Here is an 18350-nt window from a genome sequence, read left to right as displayed (position 1 = left end):
TGAATTGTTATGGAATAGCAGGAAAATGTGAAAATTAAAAAAATAAAAATAATATGTGATCAAGTTCTAAATCATTGTTAGAGTGCCAAAAGATAATAGGAACATGTGCTTTTCATTTTCTTGGCTGGAATGACTTCAACGAGCCCCCCCCCCCTGCGCCGCTTCCGTGATTAAAATCTTCAAGTATAAATCTAGAGCACGACTTTTGACGCAAGTATAATGACTAGTGAAGCGCGGAGTCCACTCCGTGTGAGTGACAAGCCCGACAGCAGCAGCACGGCCGCCCACTCACAGACAGGCTGGGTGAATCTTAATTGTGTAACGTTCATTGACGAGTCAGCACAATGCTTGTGAGACCGCGGAGGCGCACCGAGCCCAGCAGAGCGATGTAATGCTCCCATCGAGGAGGACACAGATGGACAGCCTAGTTCAACCGCTCGTCGCCCAGTACCTCGCAATGGGATGTCAGTCAAAAGAAAACCAAAACGAAAGTATAACATCAGAGGAAAAGGGCAGAGACGAAGCGTAAGTCGGCTCATCTTTTTGTGCTTTTACTGAGGAGTTTCTGGTTGGTTTTCTCTGGTGAAAACGTGGGCACCTGATCGAAGGTATAGGAAGGTTAATCCTACTATCAGCTATTTGTTAATAGTAAATGTGGAATTTTGGCCAAAATGGTGTCAAAAACTGATGCTTTCCACTTGTTATTGCGCACAAGCGTGTTCAAGTTCACCCGCTTCTCTGCGGCCAGACCTGCTACGCTTGAAGCGCTTACATGCGTAAAACTGTTCCATTTGTAAGCTCTTTGCTCTGGTCACTCGAGAGTTTTATGTGGATGTCCGCAATCAGCCGGTATTTCCCCAAGTTAAAGGAAGGAAATGAGAACAATGAATAGCAAAACACACCACGGGGGTTTCTTAAGTGTAAATAACACCTTCGAGTTGTGTGACTGTGGGACAAATCCTTTCATGCGTGTGGGCTAATAACCCGTGCTCTCGTAAAATCATGGTTTAAGGAGTGTGCATGTACAGTCATACATGTTAATAGCAAAAGGAGAAAGGCACACTTTCACTGCAGTTAACCCTCCTGTACCTCCTCCGCCCTTCACTGTTCTTCTTGTGTTGGTGTTTCTCAAGGAGAGTGACTCAAGGATGCACCTCCAGGTCTAGAGTTTCTCCTCCAGGTCGGCCTCACAGGTTCCACAAACCTAGCCCGGCCCATACCCCGCCGAGTAAATCAGTAATGCCTCTGGGACACCTCACCAAGGGCGCAACCTGGGAGGAGCTCATCCAAGCCTGCCTGCAGTCTTTTGGTAAGTTAGCGCTGACCTTCTTGGCTGGTTTGTTTTACAAGGTGAAGTCCTGCAGTGAACAAAAGACTCCGGAGGGTGTTTGTGCTCTATGGTTGTGTAACAGGTTATGCAGTCCTTCGGATATCAGAAGACTTTAAACCTTCAGGTTAAGCGAGATCACAGAATGTTGTAGCTTAAGGAGTCTGTTTTTCTCACCACTTTCTCTCACCAGCAACAAGTTTAGGCAGGCCTCTAAAGAAAGAAGGGAGTGCCTCGTGTTGGAAAGTAAAAAAGTGATTTCTTACCAAGGCTGACTTTATTTTTGTTTAGTGTAAGATTTCATGGTTTGAAGATAAAGTCTCTTGTCGGTCTGATTTTGTGCCTTAATGTTGAGGGACACGGTGTTTGAGGCTTGCTAATTTTTTAGAAATGCTTTTTGCTGCACTCTATTAATTGTGCATTAATATTTCACTGGCTGCATGATATATAGAGGGCGTACTTAAATGAAAGAACAGCACAGCAGTGATTGTGTAGGCTATAGTTGGATCAATCAAGCAGATATCATTGGCTTCATCGAGTTGTCTGGAGTGCTCTTTGAGTTATGGTGATTGCACCTCTGAAGAGACAAGCTTTCAAACTGCCGTTGCCTGGTTACGCAAATGCAGCAAGAGCAGTGGAGAAGTGTTACAATGGACTGCACATAAAATGACATCTCATAACTACATTCATCTGCAGAGATGCAGGTATTAATCACAGTCGGCTTCCCGTTGGCAGGATACAGAATCAATGGGAGGGGTTTTAGCCCTATAGACCCCGTACGCTTGAAAGTTACACCCTCAGTGTGTGACAGTGTCTCTCTGTCAGGATAATGTGTTATGACTGGGGTTTTCCTTGCACAGCCTCTCCTGATAAAATGCATCACAGTTCTGGTCCTCTTGACTCACATCACAGGGGACCCCTAAGGTCCTCGAGTCCTGCCACCTTTTCAAATGTGAGAGTGCACGTAAGAGCTATTTGAAGGATTACCGGATGGCAGCTTCAAGCCTGGCTGAGCTGAAAGGTCAGATCCCTGAACGGTAGTCCTCAGATGCTGACCAACCTTTGAAATGCAGAGCACTGCGAGGTGTGGATCAATAGCTGTTGACATCATCTTTCTCCTTGGACCGCTCAGAACACACCCATATTTTTTTTTCTGTTTTTGTTCTTGCTTTCTTTTTTGTTTATTACAGTACTGCTTGCATTTAATTTGCCTCTTTTTTGCAAATTTGGCAAAATATTTATAAGCCAATAGAATAAGACGCGCTATATAAGTCAAGAAACAGTGGTGGGGTTTTTTGGCCTGATGGAAAGTCTCAATCTTCACAGCTGTGAAGAAAACAACACTTTGTTTATTGCATAAGAATATTTTTATTTTTGTATTTATTTACCCATCTACTCCCACATAAATGCGGGTGCAGATGTTTCAGTATTTATTTAATTTTAATGTTTTTGTTGCAATGTATCTACTGCTTGGACACTTCATTAACTAACATCAAATCCCAATTTGTAGCTATGTAACATTAATGGTTATTTAGCCATGACATTTAGCTTTTTTTAAAAATTCATTACAACTGGCTTTCTGTTAAAATGTGTTAATTTTGCTTGCTCATGACTTTACATAACTACATATTGCATACAGATCACAACATCTATTTCACATCTTTTGCTGTTAGATAACGGTTTAAGTTACTCTTTCATTTTTAAGCTGTTTATATTCAGAGAGCTTTAGCCTTTAGTTTATTTAACCACTTAAATCCACTTTTAATTCATCCTTTTCTATTTGTTTATATGCAGTTTTTTTTTTTACTTTACTTTCTCCATCTAAGTAGTTTTTTTTTGTTTATTTGTTTGCTTTTTTCCTGCTTGGGAATTACTGTTGTAAAGCACGAATGGAAACAGTGTTGTCGACACAGTTTCACAGAGTCCGAAATATTATGGAAGATTTTGCCCAGAGTACATAGAGATGGCAATCTGACTCGGGTTCTTCTAAAACAAAAGGACCGTCCAATCTGATAGCCTCTGTCAAAACAAGGAAACATGACGTGCATGTTTGGATCGGCCGATGAATGTCGAAGATAACCTTAAAAGTAGGCCACCGGCCGCATGCCCACTGCAGTGTTTATCATCATTCGCCGGGCAGCAGCTTTCCTAATGTTCCAGTCACTAACAGCCAGTCCGGAGGGGATTTCCTCCCACAATTAACCCTGCACAGGGAGGGTTAGTGGTTGGAAAGTTGTGAAAAAAGTATGGCGTAATTGTTTGCCTTATGGAGACTCACAGCCTCCTGCTGTGCTTTATTTTACAGTAGGTCTGACTCTGAGTGTTAGTAAGTTAAGAGAGTATTAACTGATAATTTGATTAAAGCAATCTTATTATATTTGTGTTTACCAGAAATGCCAAGAAGGAGTGGGAATTGTTCTGCATGCATATGTCTTAACTTTAACTGCACCAAATTTTTGCAACCTGTATCACATGTGTCATTTTATAAGCAGCCCTGTGTTTTTCTTGTCTCTTTTACTCTCTTAATGACTTGGAGGGTAAGGTCACTGACATTCGCTGGGTTTAGATGGCAGAGCCTGCGTGTTACAAACACAAACACACCAGATGCAGGATATGAGGGATGGATTAGTCAGCTGCGGCAGCAGTGGCAAGTTGCTTACAGATAACAAAGATTAGAAAACATGTTGCCATGGCGTCCAAGGTATTTCCAAGGTGATATTGTTTAAAAGTGGGTCCTCAGACGCCTGATATCCTTGATGGTGTAAAGACACTGGCAAAGCTTAAAGGGAAACAGCACGCAGCTTGAGACTTCGCAAATGTTGTTCTTAAGGTTTTCAGCCCATTTTCAGGGACCACAGGGGAAGAAAGACACAAATAGTCTAGAGCTGCTATTAAATTCACTTCCTTTATACGTCAACCGCAAATTTACGGAACGATACAGTCATTTTTGAATTTGTGCTGAAGATGAGTGGTTTGTTTGAGTGTGTGGGAAAATCACTTTTTGTGCTCATCTTGTCCGATTTTAAGAGGTCATTGATAAGAAATTTGTCTTTCTTTTCGCGGTTTCGAGATGTCAGTCATAGCGTGGAGTCAGACGAGCATTATAAGGAAAGGTGGTCTGCATACAAAGAGAGGAAGTCAGATACATGCAAGGAAAAAGGAAGCCAAAAAAAAGGTAGTGAGACAGGCGAGCAGCAGAAGTAAACACAATCAGAGGAAAAGGTAAGCGTTCAACGGAAAGGTAATGGCACGAGAATGTGGGCATAAGTTTAAGCTAACTGTCTCTTGTAAAGTGATGAAAATGTCTATGCTGGATTTATGTAGTACAAAATAAATGAAGAAGGAGGAGGGTATTTCTTTAACATTATTGATGCATAGACCCTCATCCCACCAACATATCTAGCATGCAAGACTATTGGCTGGGGATAGGGTGGCCAAGCGTCTCATATTATTCTGGACTTTACAGCACCTTTATCTCTTGTTCAGCATGCTGACATAATGTCCCACATTTTGATTGGCTCCAGTTTGCGAAGTGAACAAATATTATAGGAAATGAGGGGCTTATGTATGTGTGCATCGCTGCTGAAACTCAAAGATACCACACAGAAAAGTAGCTGAAATAACAATTTGCAGTTTTAGCAGATGCTGCAAGAGAAAAAGCAGAAGACGCAAGAGCACAAAGACTGTTACGTGAGTCTATAAACACAAAGTTTCACTTGAGTAAAGTTGTGAAAACACTGAAATACAATATTTGGTCTTCACATTATATGAATGCAAAATCTATATAGCTTGCAAAATTTGTGTGTTTATTCTGTTAGTTCACAATATCAAAATTTCAAACTCCCCCCTCAGCTTGGCCTGCATTTCCCCACATAAATATACATTTTGATCCAGATTTATTTGCTGTAAGCAAGAAACATCATGGCAACATGTTATTCTGTTTGCCTTCAAAACATCATCAGCTATGCGATTAACTTTCTGTGAGAAAACTGTGTGATGGATCTGAAAACCACATTTGAGTTAAACATGATGCGAAACCAAAAGGGGGTTTATCTTAGTACTAGTAGCGGCTTCTGTATTTAAAAAATACACACATATACACACACACGTATATGTATGTATATGTATATATGTATGTATGTATGTGTGTGTGTGTACGGTGGCCCTGAGAGGCCAAACGGAGTGCATATATACCATCTTTGAGTCATTTGATATTCAAAACCCACCAGCCCCCCAAAAAAGCAACAAAAACCATGCCACAAACCCCCATCTGATCTCTGATAATCAAACAACAACAGCAACAAAAGCAGCTCTAATAGTACATTTTAATGTGATGTGCTCTGGTTGATTGTATTTGATGAAAGGCAGGCAGAAGAATTCTCACCATCAGAGCAGGTTTTATCTGAGAGGGTGGCGTGTGTTTTTGTAAACCTCCTCCTCTTTACAGCGGCGACGCCTAACTCGAGCACGTGTGCGTTTGTTTTCTTTTGCAGACGCAAACGGATGTGTAAACGGGAACGGCCACTTGCTGAACATCACCCTGACCATGCACCGTCACCTCATCTCCTCCGGTGATCTGCTGGACAAACTCGTCTTTTTATATCCTTTGTGGAGTGCATCATAAAAGCTTTGGGGGGGGGGGCTGCTGTCACAAGGCAGGGACGTGATTCAAACAAATCAGCGGCCAATTCTGGGCAGAAAATGTAGACCAAGATCAGACCACTTGTTCTGCCGTGTGCTGCTTTCATTTGGTTGTCAACAGCAACACGCTGTCAAGTTCATACTTGGCTCACAATGCAGCCTGTAGCTGTCAGTGTGTAAAATGTGATAGGAAAGTGGCAGTTCGTGTTTGCTCCTCCTGTCAGACATTTTAGATTTTGTACATCAGTTGCTTTCAGTGTGCAACTTTCCTCTATTCTGAGCTGGTGTATTCAATAGCGGGGAGTCTATTACCTTTCAGCATTTTGGTCTCTTTCAGAATGTTTGGTTCAGTGCTTTTTTATTTTCTCTGCTTCACACCAAAAAAAACCCCATGTTTTTTTAATGCCTTGTGACTTGTGGGGAGGATCTATAATCTCAGCTTTCATTCAGGAAACAGCAGTGGCATCACAAAGCCCCTAAGAGGAGCCTATCAGCCCCACGGTGAGAAAGCCTTGTGGTTTCAGGTGTTAATTACCTCTGCCTCTTTCACATACAAGTTCTCTCCAGCTATATATAAACACAGACCCTCCACTGCCTAAAGAGCCCCCCGCTCGCGCAGACCCACGTCAATGCACGCACGGCCGAATGGCCCTCTCTGCTATTTTTAACCCTCTCGTTCTGTGCCCGAGACCCAAAAGGATGCATCAAATAAATACAGTGTGTGGGTTAGGATCAGGGAAGAGGCACAGGGGGCCATTAACAGTCTTCATCACAGTCTGGCCTTGGAATTGCGTGGGCACTTCTTCTGCTCCTATGACGCAATTAGCCTTTTTATGTGCTTCACCGCAATCTCGTTCCTGCCAGCGCAGAGCTATACAGTCGGTTGGATATAAATTCACAGGGCGGTGTTTTTCTGAGCAACATGTGCTAAAAGGAAGGCAGAGTGACCTCCGTAATAAATAATAGCCTTTCGAGCTGACAGCACTGTTTAAACTGCCGCACGTTTAAAGATCCGTCGCAAAACAGTTTTTCTACAATATACGAGGCACCGATTCTGCGGTTTCTTTGTGCATTATGTTGTTCTCTTACCTCTGTAAGCCAGAATGATTCATTCCGTGATGCTCATCGGGAGTTTTGCTTCATGCAGTCGCCTCCTCCCACATTAACAAATGTCACCTGTGTTTGCCTTTTCAGTTTAGTTTTTTTTTATTAATGACTTTGTTTGCTGGAAAGAAGTTGCACAGTCACATCAACCATATGTTCATTATTTACTCCAGAAAAAAATTGTCTAGAATAACTTGCTGGCAAGACAAGCAGCAGTGAATCCAAGCTTTAACTTTCATATTCATCAGGTTTATGCTCATGTCACTTGCTCCTTAACTGAAGTCCTCACGTTTAAAACGGCAGTAGACAGCGAGCAGCCAGCAGAGTGCCAGAGGATATGCTACCTCATCAGGTCAGTCCCACAAATACACCGACTCAGAGTTCAATTTGGCTTGTTTTTACATCTCATTCACACTGTTATCATTCTTTACTCTTACAGGCACTGGATCCAGGAATTCTGGATGATGTTCCGGTTGCACCACAGCTTGTCAGACAGCCTGGATGAGTTTCGGGATCTGATCCGAGAGCACGGACAGGAGCGACTTTGCTCTCTCCTAGAGACCAAATGGATGTAAGTGTTAATCTCCGGCCAGCTGGCCAACTGAGACATTAGGTCTACAGAACTCTCGGTTGCTTGTTGCAGTCATAAAAGTACTGAAATCAGTCACGATCAAGAATAGAGACTCTCACTATGAAGAACACAGACCCGTAGTAAGCATGCTAAATCTTCCATTTTTTATTGTTGTTGTTTTTTATCATTTAGGTTGCTGTGATGAAACTGGACTGCACAGTTTTAAGTTAAATACTCAGATTGATGCTGCAGCTAACTATAATTATATTTAGAGAATAATCTGCCAATTAATAATTAGTGATGCAAAGAGTTGTTTTATATATAATGTGAGAAATATCAGTTTCACGCATATCACATGCTTTATTGTGTCTGATCAACAGCCCAATACTAAAGCAGCAACATTAATAAAAGTGGTAGATACTTACATTTGTTAAGCTAAAATCATTGAACTGTAGAATTAAAAGATTAAAACTCCAAACTGCACGTTTTGTAGCTGCACCATTTTTCTCTCCAGGAAGTGACCGCAAATAAATGTAATGAAACGCTCTGTGGGAGACTTCCATGAATCAACAAACAAAGAAATCCATTTGCAGCTTTTCAGTCTATGAAGTTTTGCTGCTACATAACCTTTCTTCTGATGCAGTCACGTTTTGTTTCGTTGTGTACTCCAGAACCGAACGAGACTGGTCGTGGAAAGCCAGCCAGAAGATTAAAGCTAACAGCAGTAAAAAGAGGAAGGTGTCGCTCCTTTTTGACCACCTGGAGCCCATTGAGTTGGCCGAGCATCTCACCTACCTTGAATTTAAATCCTTCTGCAGAATATCAGTGAGTATAAACACACACCAACTTAAAAGAACAAGCGCACCTGTTTGTAGCTTATCATTAACACTTTGCTGTTTTGTTTTTGTTCTCTGTTTTTTTTTTTTTTTTTTAAATTACATTTACTAAGAACCATTAAGTGTTTCCTCCTGACAGGAAATGCTTTGCAGTTTCCGTGCAGCGGTTTATGCTCCTGTCTCTGCTCTCTTTGCCAGTTTGTAGACTATCAGCATTACATCCGCAGCTGCTGCATGAAGGACATCCCCGTGATGGAGCGTTCCATTGCGCTGTGTAACGGTGTCTCCCAGTGGGTTCAGCTGATGGTGCTAAGCCGGCCAACCGCTCAGCTGAGAGCTGAGGTTTTCACTAAGTTTATCCACGTTGCACAGGTAGTGGTTAAATCAACCCCCACTTCCACTACACATATACTTTCTGTGCTTACATTTCCTCTTCGCTTAAATCTATGTGTGGTTGTTCCAGCACCTTATCTAACTAGTGTTAATATGACTTTTGTCTCACTCTGAAAGCCCCTCACATGTTAGTAATTGTGTAATGCATATTCAGAGAGCTTGTAGTGATTCTCAGGAGCTGTGCTGCAGGCTTTTAGGGTATCCAAATATCTTACCGATAGAAAAATATTATCTGAATGCAAGCTAATGAAGTCACCAAGTGGAACACTCTTAAACAATGAGGACTTTGTAGGAGAAGAAAAGCAGGAAATGACTCGTGAGTGTAGTCTCTGATCAGAGCTGGCTTGTTAAAACCACTCCAACGTGAAGCTGTGTGCAGCCTGCTGAGAAGTGATACACTGGCTTTGGGGAGCCGTTAGGCAGGCTTGTACTCTGGAGGACCTCTTGCAACACTAATGCACCAGTCTGCTGCTGCTCACTGCTGTCAACCTCAAAACCCACGGGTGTGGAAACGAATTTCACACCATAATGCTCCAGTGACAGCAAGAACTGGAGAATTTATAAAAAATAAGAGAGGGAAAAGCATTTCCAAAAAAAGAGCGAACCATCAGAGTGCAGTAAGAAAAAGCCAACGATCTAAGTGGCTTATGTAATGCCACTGTTGTGGATTATATAACCAAGGCTACCTGAAACAAGTTTAATTGCGCGTTTATAAGTGTGTGTGTGTGCGTGAATGGACTGACGTGTGTTTCTTGTGCGTGTCCGCCAGAGTCTGCACCTTATGCACAACTACAACACACTAATGGCGGTGGTGGGAGGCCTATGTCACAGCTCAATCTCCAGACTGAAAGACACCACGTCGCACGTACCGAGTGAAGTCACTAAGGTAAAGGGTAACTGGCAACGCGATGTCCAGTTCATTTAGAGTCAAGGATCAAAATACTGGAGAAAAATAACTGTAGCACAATGATAAAAATGATTTCATTCCCCAGGTACTGAACGAGATGACAGACCTGCTGTCCTCTTGCAGAAACTATGACAACTACAGACAAGCTTACAACAAGTGTACAGGTTTTAAAATCCCCATCCTGGGTGTCCACCTCAAAGACCTGATCTCAGTCAATGAGGCCATGTCGGATTATGTCGAGGACAACAAGGTGAACGTCCAGAAGCTCCAGGCCCTGTACAACCACATCAACGAGCTGATCCAACTCCAGCAGATCCCACCCAGGCTGGATGCCAACAAGGACCTGGTTCACCTGTTGACGGTAGCGAACTGCTCGCGGCGACTTTGGGTTCATTTGAAATTGTTATGCAGCTTCATGTGATTCAGCAAGTAGCGCTGAACACATACAAAGATGCAAATGAGTGCAGCATGTGGATTGTCTTTTTCTCGTGTGGGTGTGATTAGAGTCTATGATCTATGAGTGTGTGGGTGACAAGCTGAATGTGAATGAGAGTGAGTTCAGATTGCTGTATTGTTGTATTATCTGAGTGCAGTGTGCTAATCCTACTTGAATGACAGCATGCCCGTGAAGAGATAATAATTACCCCGCAACCTGAATTCACCTTCACCAAAACATGTTTCAAGGAGAAATCTAGAGACCTTTTTCTCATTCTGTTTACCTTCCATGCAGCAATAAGTGGCTTTTTAATGTCTTGCAGCTATCCTTGGATCTTTACTACTCTGAGGATGAGATTTATGAACTGTCGTATGCACGGGAACCCAAGAACTGCAAAGCACCTGTGAGTGATAGCAACAGACACGATTTAAGTAAACATTTGTTTACCAGCTGGAAAAATTCAGCATATCAACAAACTAATAGATTGTCTTGGAAAGCAGGATTATTCACTCTCTTTCTTTAGAGAGAGCAGCTGTTTATCTTGGCCTAATGCAAAGAGACAGAAACAGCAAGCCTTTCACCTCTTTGGGACCTGAGATTGGTTAAGCAAAAGTGTAATGATGCTTAACGGAAGCAAAGGCTTATTTGCTTTCTCTCAGAGATGAGAATATAGATTTCACTGTCTCTTGTGTGTGCTAAAAATGAAGCAATTACTTAGTCTGAAGACTGAAAATAAGAAAGTGCCTAGCCTGACATCCGTGCAACATTGTTGAAAGTGAATTTTTATGCTTTTGTTAAACTGACTAACTTAAGCGCAGTAATTAGCCTGTAATGTCTTGGTTGTTTCACCCATGCACTCAGAAAAAGAGTCTTTGCCCTCATAATCGTACCTACGTAACAGATTTAAATGGAATTAAATTGCTTAAAGTTGTCGTCATTTGGGCCTTATTTTATGGAGTGTATGATAACTGAAACTCCTTTGGTCAGATGTTATTTTGCATATCTCCTGAGACTTAGTTTTCTTTTTTTTTAATCAGCCAGCCACACCTTCTAGACCTCCCGTGTTTGTGGACTGGGCATCAGGAGTGGCTCCTAAACCCGATCCTCGAACCATCAGCAAACACGTGCAAAGAATGGTCGATGTAAGCGCTTCCCTTTTTCAAGCCTCCACAGTTTTCAAGCCTCCTTATTTCAACTATTCTCTTGCATGATGCCATCCTGACAGCCTGCCTTCCCCGCTATTGTTCACTAACAACTGAGCAACAATGCTTTTTATTTGTTGTCATTCGCAGTCCGTGTTCAAGAACTACGACCACGACGAGAACGGCTTCATTAATCAGGAGGACTTTGAGAAAATCGCTGCTAGCTTTCCGTTTTCCTTCTGTGTCATGGACAAAGAGAAGTGAGTCTCTTGACAGGTCATGTATTTGCTCAGAGGCTATTTATGACTTCAGGGGAGAGGAAGCAAAAGTGGCATTTGTAGATGTGTAGTGGCGAGTTTAGCAACCGGAAACATAAAATAGCTGCGGAATTAACCATAAAGCTGCCGCTAAATGTGTACATGAAAACCAGCACAACTGATAGGCAACCGGTGCTGTAAAAAACATTGTCACTAAGTGGTATATGTTTTTTTTACAACCACTGGGCAGATGAGTGGGTGTAGCCATCTATAAATATGGAGAGACATTAATGAAAATTTTTTAAAAAACCTACAAAAATAACATGTAAATTATTACTATTAATAGATTTTTAGTATATCAGGCTCTTTTGCAATCATCCTGTATCACAGCTCTGTTTCCTCTTTTAAACATCAGCTTACAATATATGTGTTGTGGTTTTTTCAGGGAAGGCCAAGTCAGCAGAGAGGAGATCACAGCTTATTTTATGCGGGCCAGTGTCATCTGCTCCAAGCTGGGCCTTGGCTTTGTCCACAACTTCCAGGAGACCACTTACATGAAACCCACCTTTTGTGACAACTGTTCAGGATTTGTAAGGAAACACAAACCTCCTTGGTGCTGTTTTCTAAAAAAAATGTCATTTGGGTTTTGCTCTTTTATGTTTAGTCACATAAATGTTGTTCTCTCTCTTTTCTCTCACAGTTATGGGGTGTCATCAAGCAAGGCTACAGATGCAAAGGTGAATATGGTGATCTCTCTCGTGTAACTTTGGTATCTCTGGCCAAATGTCAGTTAACTCAAATACTTGGAGAGGTACACTCTGTCTTGTGGGGAGCAGGTGAAATGGAGTGTGGTTTTTTGTTGCGTTGCATGTTGCTAGTTGAACCTTGCAGCACATGACAGAAAGAGACTGCACTGAGAACCACAATTTTCTTCCCCCTCCCCCGTCCTTCTAAAGATCTGAGAACTATTTGTTTGCTTGACAGTAAGCATGCAAAAACAAGAGTCTGAGAGTTGCATTTGCAGAACAGATAGTGTTCAAAGAGAAGTGAGAAGTCAGTTTATTGAAGCTAGATCAACTTCGGTTCCTGTTGTGACATGTCGTGCATTCTTTTGGGCCTGCACAGACTGCGGGATGAACTGCCACAAGCTGTGCAAGGACCAGGTGGCGTTTGAGTGCAAGAAGAACACCAAAGTGACCAACGCCACTGACAGTCCGACCCCGAGCTCCACGCCGGTCACCACAGGCACTTCAGAGGGTGGGTTGTGTTGATGGGGTACACCCGCATTCAGTACTGTTAATCACGCCATGCTTTTCTTGCACATGTTACCGCACAATCTCACCTCAAATATGTAGACAATAACAAATACCCGGCATGGAGTAATCACTAATTTTCTGTATCATGTGCCATCTTCTGGCGGAAAGTTTTTAAGCCACTTGTTCATTGGTGAGACAGTTTTTGTTTCCTGTAATCACTGCCTCCGACACTGCACAGAAAATAAAGTTGTTTTTTTCTCATCTGTGCCAAAAAGAGTTTGCAATAGCTGTAAGAAAAAACAATTCTTGAACGCAAGGTCAGGTCTGCTGTGAGGGTGATTTCCCTCCATCTATCGCTAGGAACAGTTTCACTTACAGTAAAACTCAAGCTGCCCACCGGCTTTAAAAATGCTTCTATATTCGGAGCAGAAAAACTTTCGTTTTTGCTTATTATAGGCTGACTAACTAAGAGACTCAGGCTCTTTCAAAATTAGTCTTTCTGACGTACTGTTTTGTCATATGGTGTGATAACTGATCTGAGCCATTTTCTTTAAGGATCACTGATTGCTCTTTAGGCATAAAAGTTACTTTAAAGAGGAGCTTTTTAGTTAATAACATGAAATAAAAGAAACCAAAGAATGTTTTAAACTATGAGGGTAATCAAAGTTACATTTCAAAATATGTCCAAATCTACTACAATTATTTATAATATTACGAGGATGAAGATCCATTTTACTGTAGTTCAAATGGTAAATGGGCGATCTTCTACTCGCACACTCAAAGCACTTTGTAAAACATGCCTCATTCAACTATTCACACCCATTCATTCTACGCCTTTTCTAGTGCTTTATATCTAGCATTTACATCCATTCACATGCATTCACATTCTAAAGAACGCATCTTAGAGCAACTTGGGGTTCAGGATCGTATTCAGGGATACTTTGGTATGCAGACTGGAGCAGCCAGAGATCAAACCTCCAACCTTCCAATTAGTAGATGACCTGCTCTACCTCCTGAGCTACAGCCACCACATAATTGGTAATATACACTCTCTGGCCACTTTATAAGGTACACTAGCAGTTCCCACTAGTGGTTTGGCCTTTTTATTGCATAGATTCAACTAGGTGCTAGAAACATTGCTCAGAGGTTTAGGTCCATTATTTGCATGATAGTGTCACACAGCTGCTGCAGATGTGTCGGTTTCATATACATCATGCAAAGCTCCCGTTGAGCCACATTGCAGTAGGGGCTTTATGGGACCTTTGGGCAGCAGAAGACCGCTCCTTTTATGCCCATCTGCTTGTATTTGTATGCAGAAGAGCACGTGTTTTGCATTTAAAACATATTTGTGATAAGTGAACAGGTGTGCCTAGTAACGTGGCAAGTGAGACAAATCTCTGTTTAATATTGTGAACAAGACAGTGTCTGGAACAATGAATACCAATATTAAAGTCAATACGTGGTCTAAAAGTAAGTTTAGAGTCAGTGCAATGTAAATATTTTTCTGCTTTCTGAAGGGGAAAATATTCAGGCTATGGCAAAAGATTTTAGTTAAAGGTTTGTCTTTACGCTAAAGAGCATAGAGTAAGTTTTTTTGATCTACAAAGCAATAATTTGTTAGCTGAGAACCAGGTTTGAAGAGTTTTAAAGTCAAAGTGCAGAACTGTTGAGGTTGTAAAACAGAGGTCTTTGATGTATAGACAATAGTGTCATCTGCGTAAAGTTGCGTAGAGTAATTAGTTGAATAGAATACAAAAAGAAGTGGTGCTAGGATAGAAACTAGCAGCACCCCTTGCTGCTGAGTAATCAGATCCGATTTGCACCCACTTAAAAACTGCACGCTGCTTTCTGTTGCACAAATAGGACTTAAACCACATCAATGCCTGTTGGGAAAGAACAATAGCATGGAGATTGTCAGTGAGAAGATGCTGATGAACCAAGTCAAACGCATTGGTAAGCTTTGTAAGACAACCGTGATCAGCAAAAAGGAATCATTAGACAATTTTAGCCCTTTCATTTTAGTTGTATCATATTTCATACATGAGCTTTTGAGATCTCTACATCATCAACGTGATTTTTATTTTTGTTTTTTTGAAAAATGTGTTGTATACAATCAGACACAAGCAGTGCTACTGTGAGCAATAAATTGCACAAAAATGTTGGATGTAGCTCATGGTTCAGGTTTTACAGGGCTATGAGAACAATAGCTATTTCCGTCTGTTAATGTGCATTTTGAAATTAACAGAAATAATTACTAAGCGTGTCCCTCTGCCCAGGTTCAGAAGAATGTCCTTTCCCCTACCCTCCGGATGACAGGAGAGACTGGAGCCCGGACTCCCCAGTCACTTCCAGTTCGAGGCCTAGGAGAGTCCATAGCCATACCCAGACAGATGGACCTGAAGTATCGCCCACCTCAGCTTCTCTCTTAGTCCCAGCAACACCCACCCTCACCTCATGTCCCAGCCCAATACCCCAAAGAAAACAGCGATACTGTGCCAAATGGGAAAACAGAGCTTCTGTTGTGCAAAAGCCTAAAGAGCCAGAGGAGGAGAGCAAACCTACCTACGAAACTCTGGAACTGGTGAGTATCACACTATGAATTATACTCTACTTTTATGCACCATATCGCCCACTTGTTATTTTAATATAAGGTTTCTTTAACAGGAGAACCAGAAGCTCCGTAAAGCTAATGAGACACTACGTAAGAAACTAAAAGAGACAGAGCGGGAGGTGGAGATACTAAAGACATTGCTGAAGAGGCACGCTCTCCACCCAGTGGAGGAGGACTCCTCCTCTTAGACTTATACATACACTGATGCTTCAGCAAGGGGACTGGTGCTGCCTCCGTGTGGCAGCAGGTATGAATCCTGATTTGATCATGAACAGTGCAAGTATTTATCAGTATAATGAGATGAAGATAACATGATATAAAGGAGAATACGCTGCACAAGTTGTTTTTATCAAGGAAGGAAAATCTGTGTGTCACCAATAATAAGGTTAAGGAATTTCTTTAAAGGTGGTGGATTTTTTAAAGCTAAATACGGTGCAATTTAACAACTTGTTGTTTTTTTTTAAATGCACATTTATCCAAATTACTTTTTAGTGGGAAGATGGTTTTAAAAAAGGCTTTTTAAAATTGCAAATCTGAAGTAAACAGGACAAGCCCCTTTAATGTTTTCAGCAGCTTAGAAAGGTGACAATCAGTAGCTTGAGCATTACTTAATTTATTTAGCTAGTGTGCAAACACAAGGCATCATTGAATGAAGGAATGCAGTATTTTTAGAGGGGGAAAAGGCATTTGCAGAATGTGTTTGATCAATTCTTGATCAGTTAATGAGCTTAGCTATTTATGTTAAACATAAAATGGAAATCAAAGGCTGCAGTAAAATGTGTGAGCAGCGGAAAAGGTCATCAAAAAGTGCATGTCGTTACTAGCAATGACAGGAACCCACTGAGCTTAGAGCAGCAGAATGAAAGTTGTACAGATTGCTTTATATTGTTTTCACTGCTCGTTTCAATGCACAACATGCTTCTGTCAATATTTATTGTGTGAAACACTACACACTTCATAAGAACAGTGAGATATCGGAACATTTTGTACAGTATAGTGGTACTTTCATGGAGTTATTTATGCTTATGTTGGCTTCATATTGATACTTAAAAAATGGCTGGTGCAGCCATGCTATTTTGATGTAGTGTGGCCCATCGTGTGAGTGTTGTACTGTGAGCTGAGATATGTGTTTGTGATGTACATGTAATGTATTGTAAATACAACGTATACACTGTGCCGTTGTACTCATGTCGAGGTTCATCCTATTTCTCAGTATTGTTCTCTTATTGTTCTAATAAATAATTCATATTCTATAGTAAACATTTTCCTGTGTTACTCAGTGTGACCACCGGGAGTCACCAAAGCATCACCATAAGAAGGTTTTCAGATTCATTTTAGTGATTGCTGGTTTTCAGTTTCTAAACATAGAGGTATATTCTGTGAATGCTCGAGTTAGCTGTTGTATGTCTATTTCTAAGAATGTGCCCTGCAAATAATACGAGTGGTAGTTAACTTCAATAACATCCTTTTTAATGCTAGGTTTAAAATATATCGTTTTTAACAACATCCACTACTAGTTAAAATAAGTAGCACATCTCCAACACATTGTTTTGCAAGAATCCACAGACTTGTGCTGAAACAAACCGTTAAAGACAGCATGTATCACCCCGTCTGCCAACTGTGCCAATCTGGCCTGTCCCTAGAGCTTTGCTGCAGGTAATGAGTCTGACTCCACAGTACATGTTGGCCAGTAGATAATGAGAGGGCAACTGTCTGCTGTTGCAGGAGGAAGGACTCAAACCTAATAATTCTCTTTTTTTTGTCACTGCTCACTGCAAACAGCAGGTGATTTATACACTACTATATTCCCGGTGCTGTGATTCAGCATGTCTATATTTCTATAGCTGTATTTCATCAGATAAGAAGGCAGCTATCTGAAAGTATAAAGCATTTCCACATATATTGCATCTGTATTGTTGCCTGGACCAGGATAGCTTCTTAGGCACAGCAGCAGTTCCCAAGCCTAGCCTTGTGGTAACAGCTAATTTACTTTTATTTGAATGTGACATCCAGCTGCTGGGGAGTAGCTCCTCGAGTCTACCACGCTCCATGCACACTAATGCTGAATAATTTCCAATACCATGGCTGGCTGAGAGAAAGTGACAGAAAGAACACGTGTTAAACTTGAGAGAAAATGTCATCTCAAAGGCTGCTTTTTTTCAATCAAGGCTGTGATAAAAGCTTGAGAGGAGAAATGTCTTTGCCCCGGTGTGCTAAAGTAGTCGTCAAAAAGATAAATATATCAGACACAAATCCATTTACAAACCCAACAGAGACTGTAAACATAACACATTGTGGTGCATTTAAGTCTGAAAGAGACCACAAGACACATGTAGGCTAAGTGATACAGAGTATGACTTCCTTCTACGTACACTAAGATCAAAATATGACCAACCAATTAAAGCAGGCAGACTGAAATGATTTATCACCCAGACATCAGTTGCCACTAGGTGTGAATGTGCGAGTGAATGTGAGTGCGAATGGTTGTCTGTCCCTGTGTGTTGGCCCTGCGACAGACTGGCGACCTGTCCAGGGTGTACCCCGCCTCTCGCCCTATGACAGCTGGGATAGGCTCCAGCGCCCCCCGCGTCCCTGGAAAGGATAAGCGGAAGTGAATGAATGGGACATCAGTTGCTGTGTACTTGGGGGAATTGGGCCATTGTGAGATATCCATAAGTTAACTTAATGTGCTAAGTCTAATGAACACACTCTCTAAAACTAAGCAGACAAAGATGTGAGCAGACCATTTTATGTCCCCCCTGACAGCATGCAGAAAACACATCGGGAGCACACACAGGGGACTTTCCTTTCAAACACGAACAAGCGCCACCGCCGCAGTGCCTGTAGGATACAGGAACACCACAGCCAA

At 41.6% G+C, this 18350-nt stretch overlaps 1 protein-coding gene across 2 annotated transcripts; it reads left to right on the top strand.

Annotated features, from left to right (window-relative positions):
- Positions 1-214: 214 nt before the first annotated feature.
- Positions 215-16741, top strand: LOC101480824 (RAS guanyl-releasing protein 1). 2 transcript variants are annotated; one of them, XM_004540736.5, is made up of 17 exons: positions 215-525; positions 1134-1309; positions 5821-5926; positions 7362-7424; positions 7512-7643; positions 8315-8468; positions 8678-8851; positions 9642-9758; positions 9865-10140; positions 10538-10618; positions 11253-11357; positions 11508-11617; positions 12060-12204; positions 12315-12351; positions 12740-12871; positions 15147-15451; positions 15535-16741. In XM_004540736.5, the coding sequence occupies exons 1-17, from the start codon at positions 392-394 to the stop codon at positions 15667-15669; spliced, it is 2382 nt and encodes a 793-aa protein (XP_004540793.2). In that variant the 5' UTR covers positions 215-391; the 3' UTR covers positions 15670-16741. The 2 variants fall into 2 exon arrangements, with proteins under 2 accessions (XP_004540793.2, XP_076733555.1); XM_076877440.1 differs by lacking the exons at positions 215-525; positions 1134-1309 and adding an exon at positions 3447-5017.
- The last annotated feature ends 1609 nt before the right edge of the window (positions 16742-18350 follow it).

The sequence above is a fragment of the Maylandia zebra genome, linkage group LG19 (assembly GCF_041146795.1).
Source record: "Maylandia zebra isolate NMK-2024a linkage group LG19, Mzebra_GT3a, whole genome shotgun sequence".
NCBI classification, from domain to species: domain Eukaryota; kingdom Metazoa; phylum Chordata; class Actinopteri; order Cichliformes; family Cichlidae; genus Maylandia; species Maylandia zebra.
The sequence above is the reverse complement of the archived record's forward strand: the minus strand, read 5'-3'. Positions and strand labels throughout refer to the sequence as shown.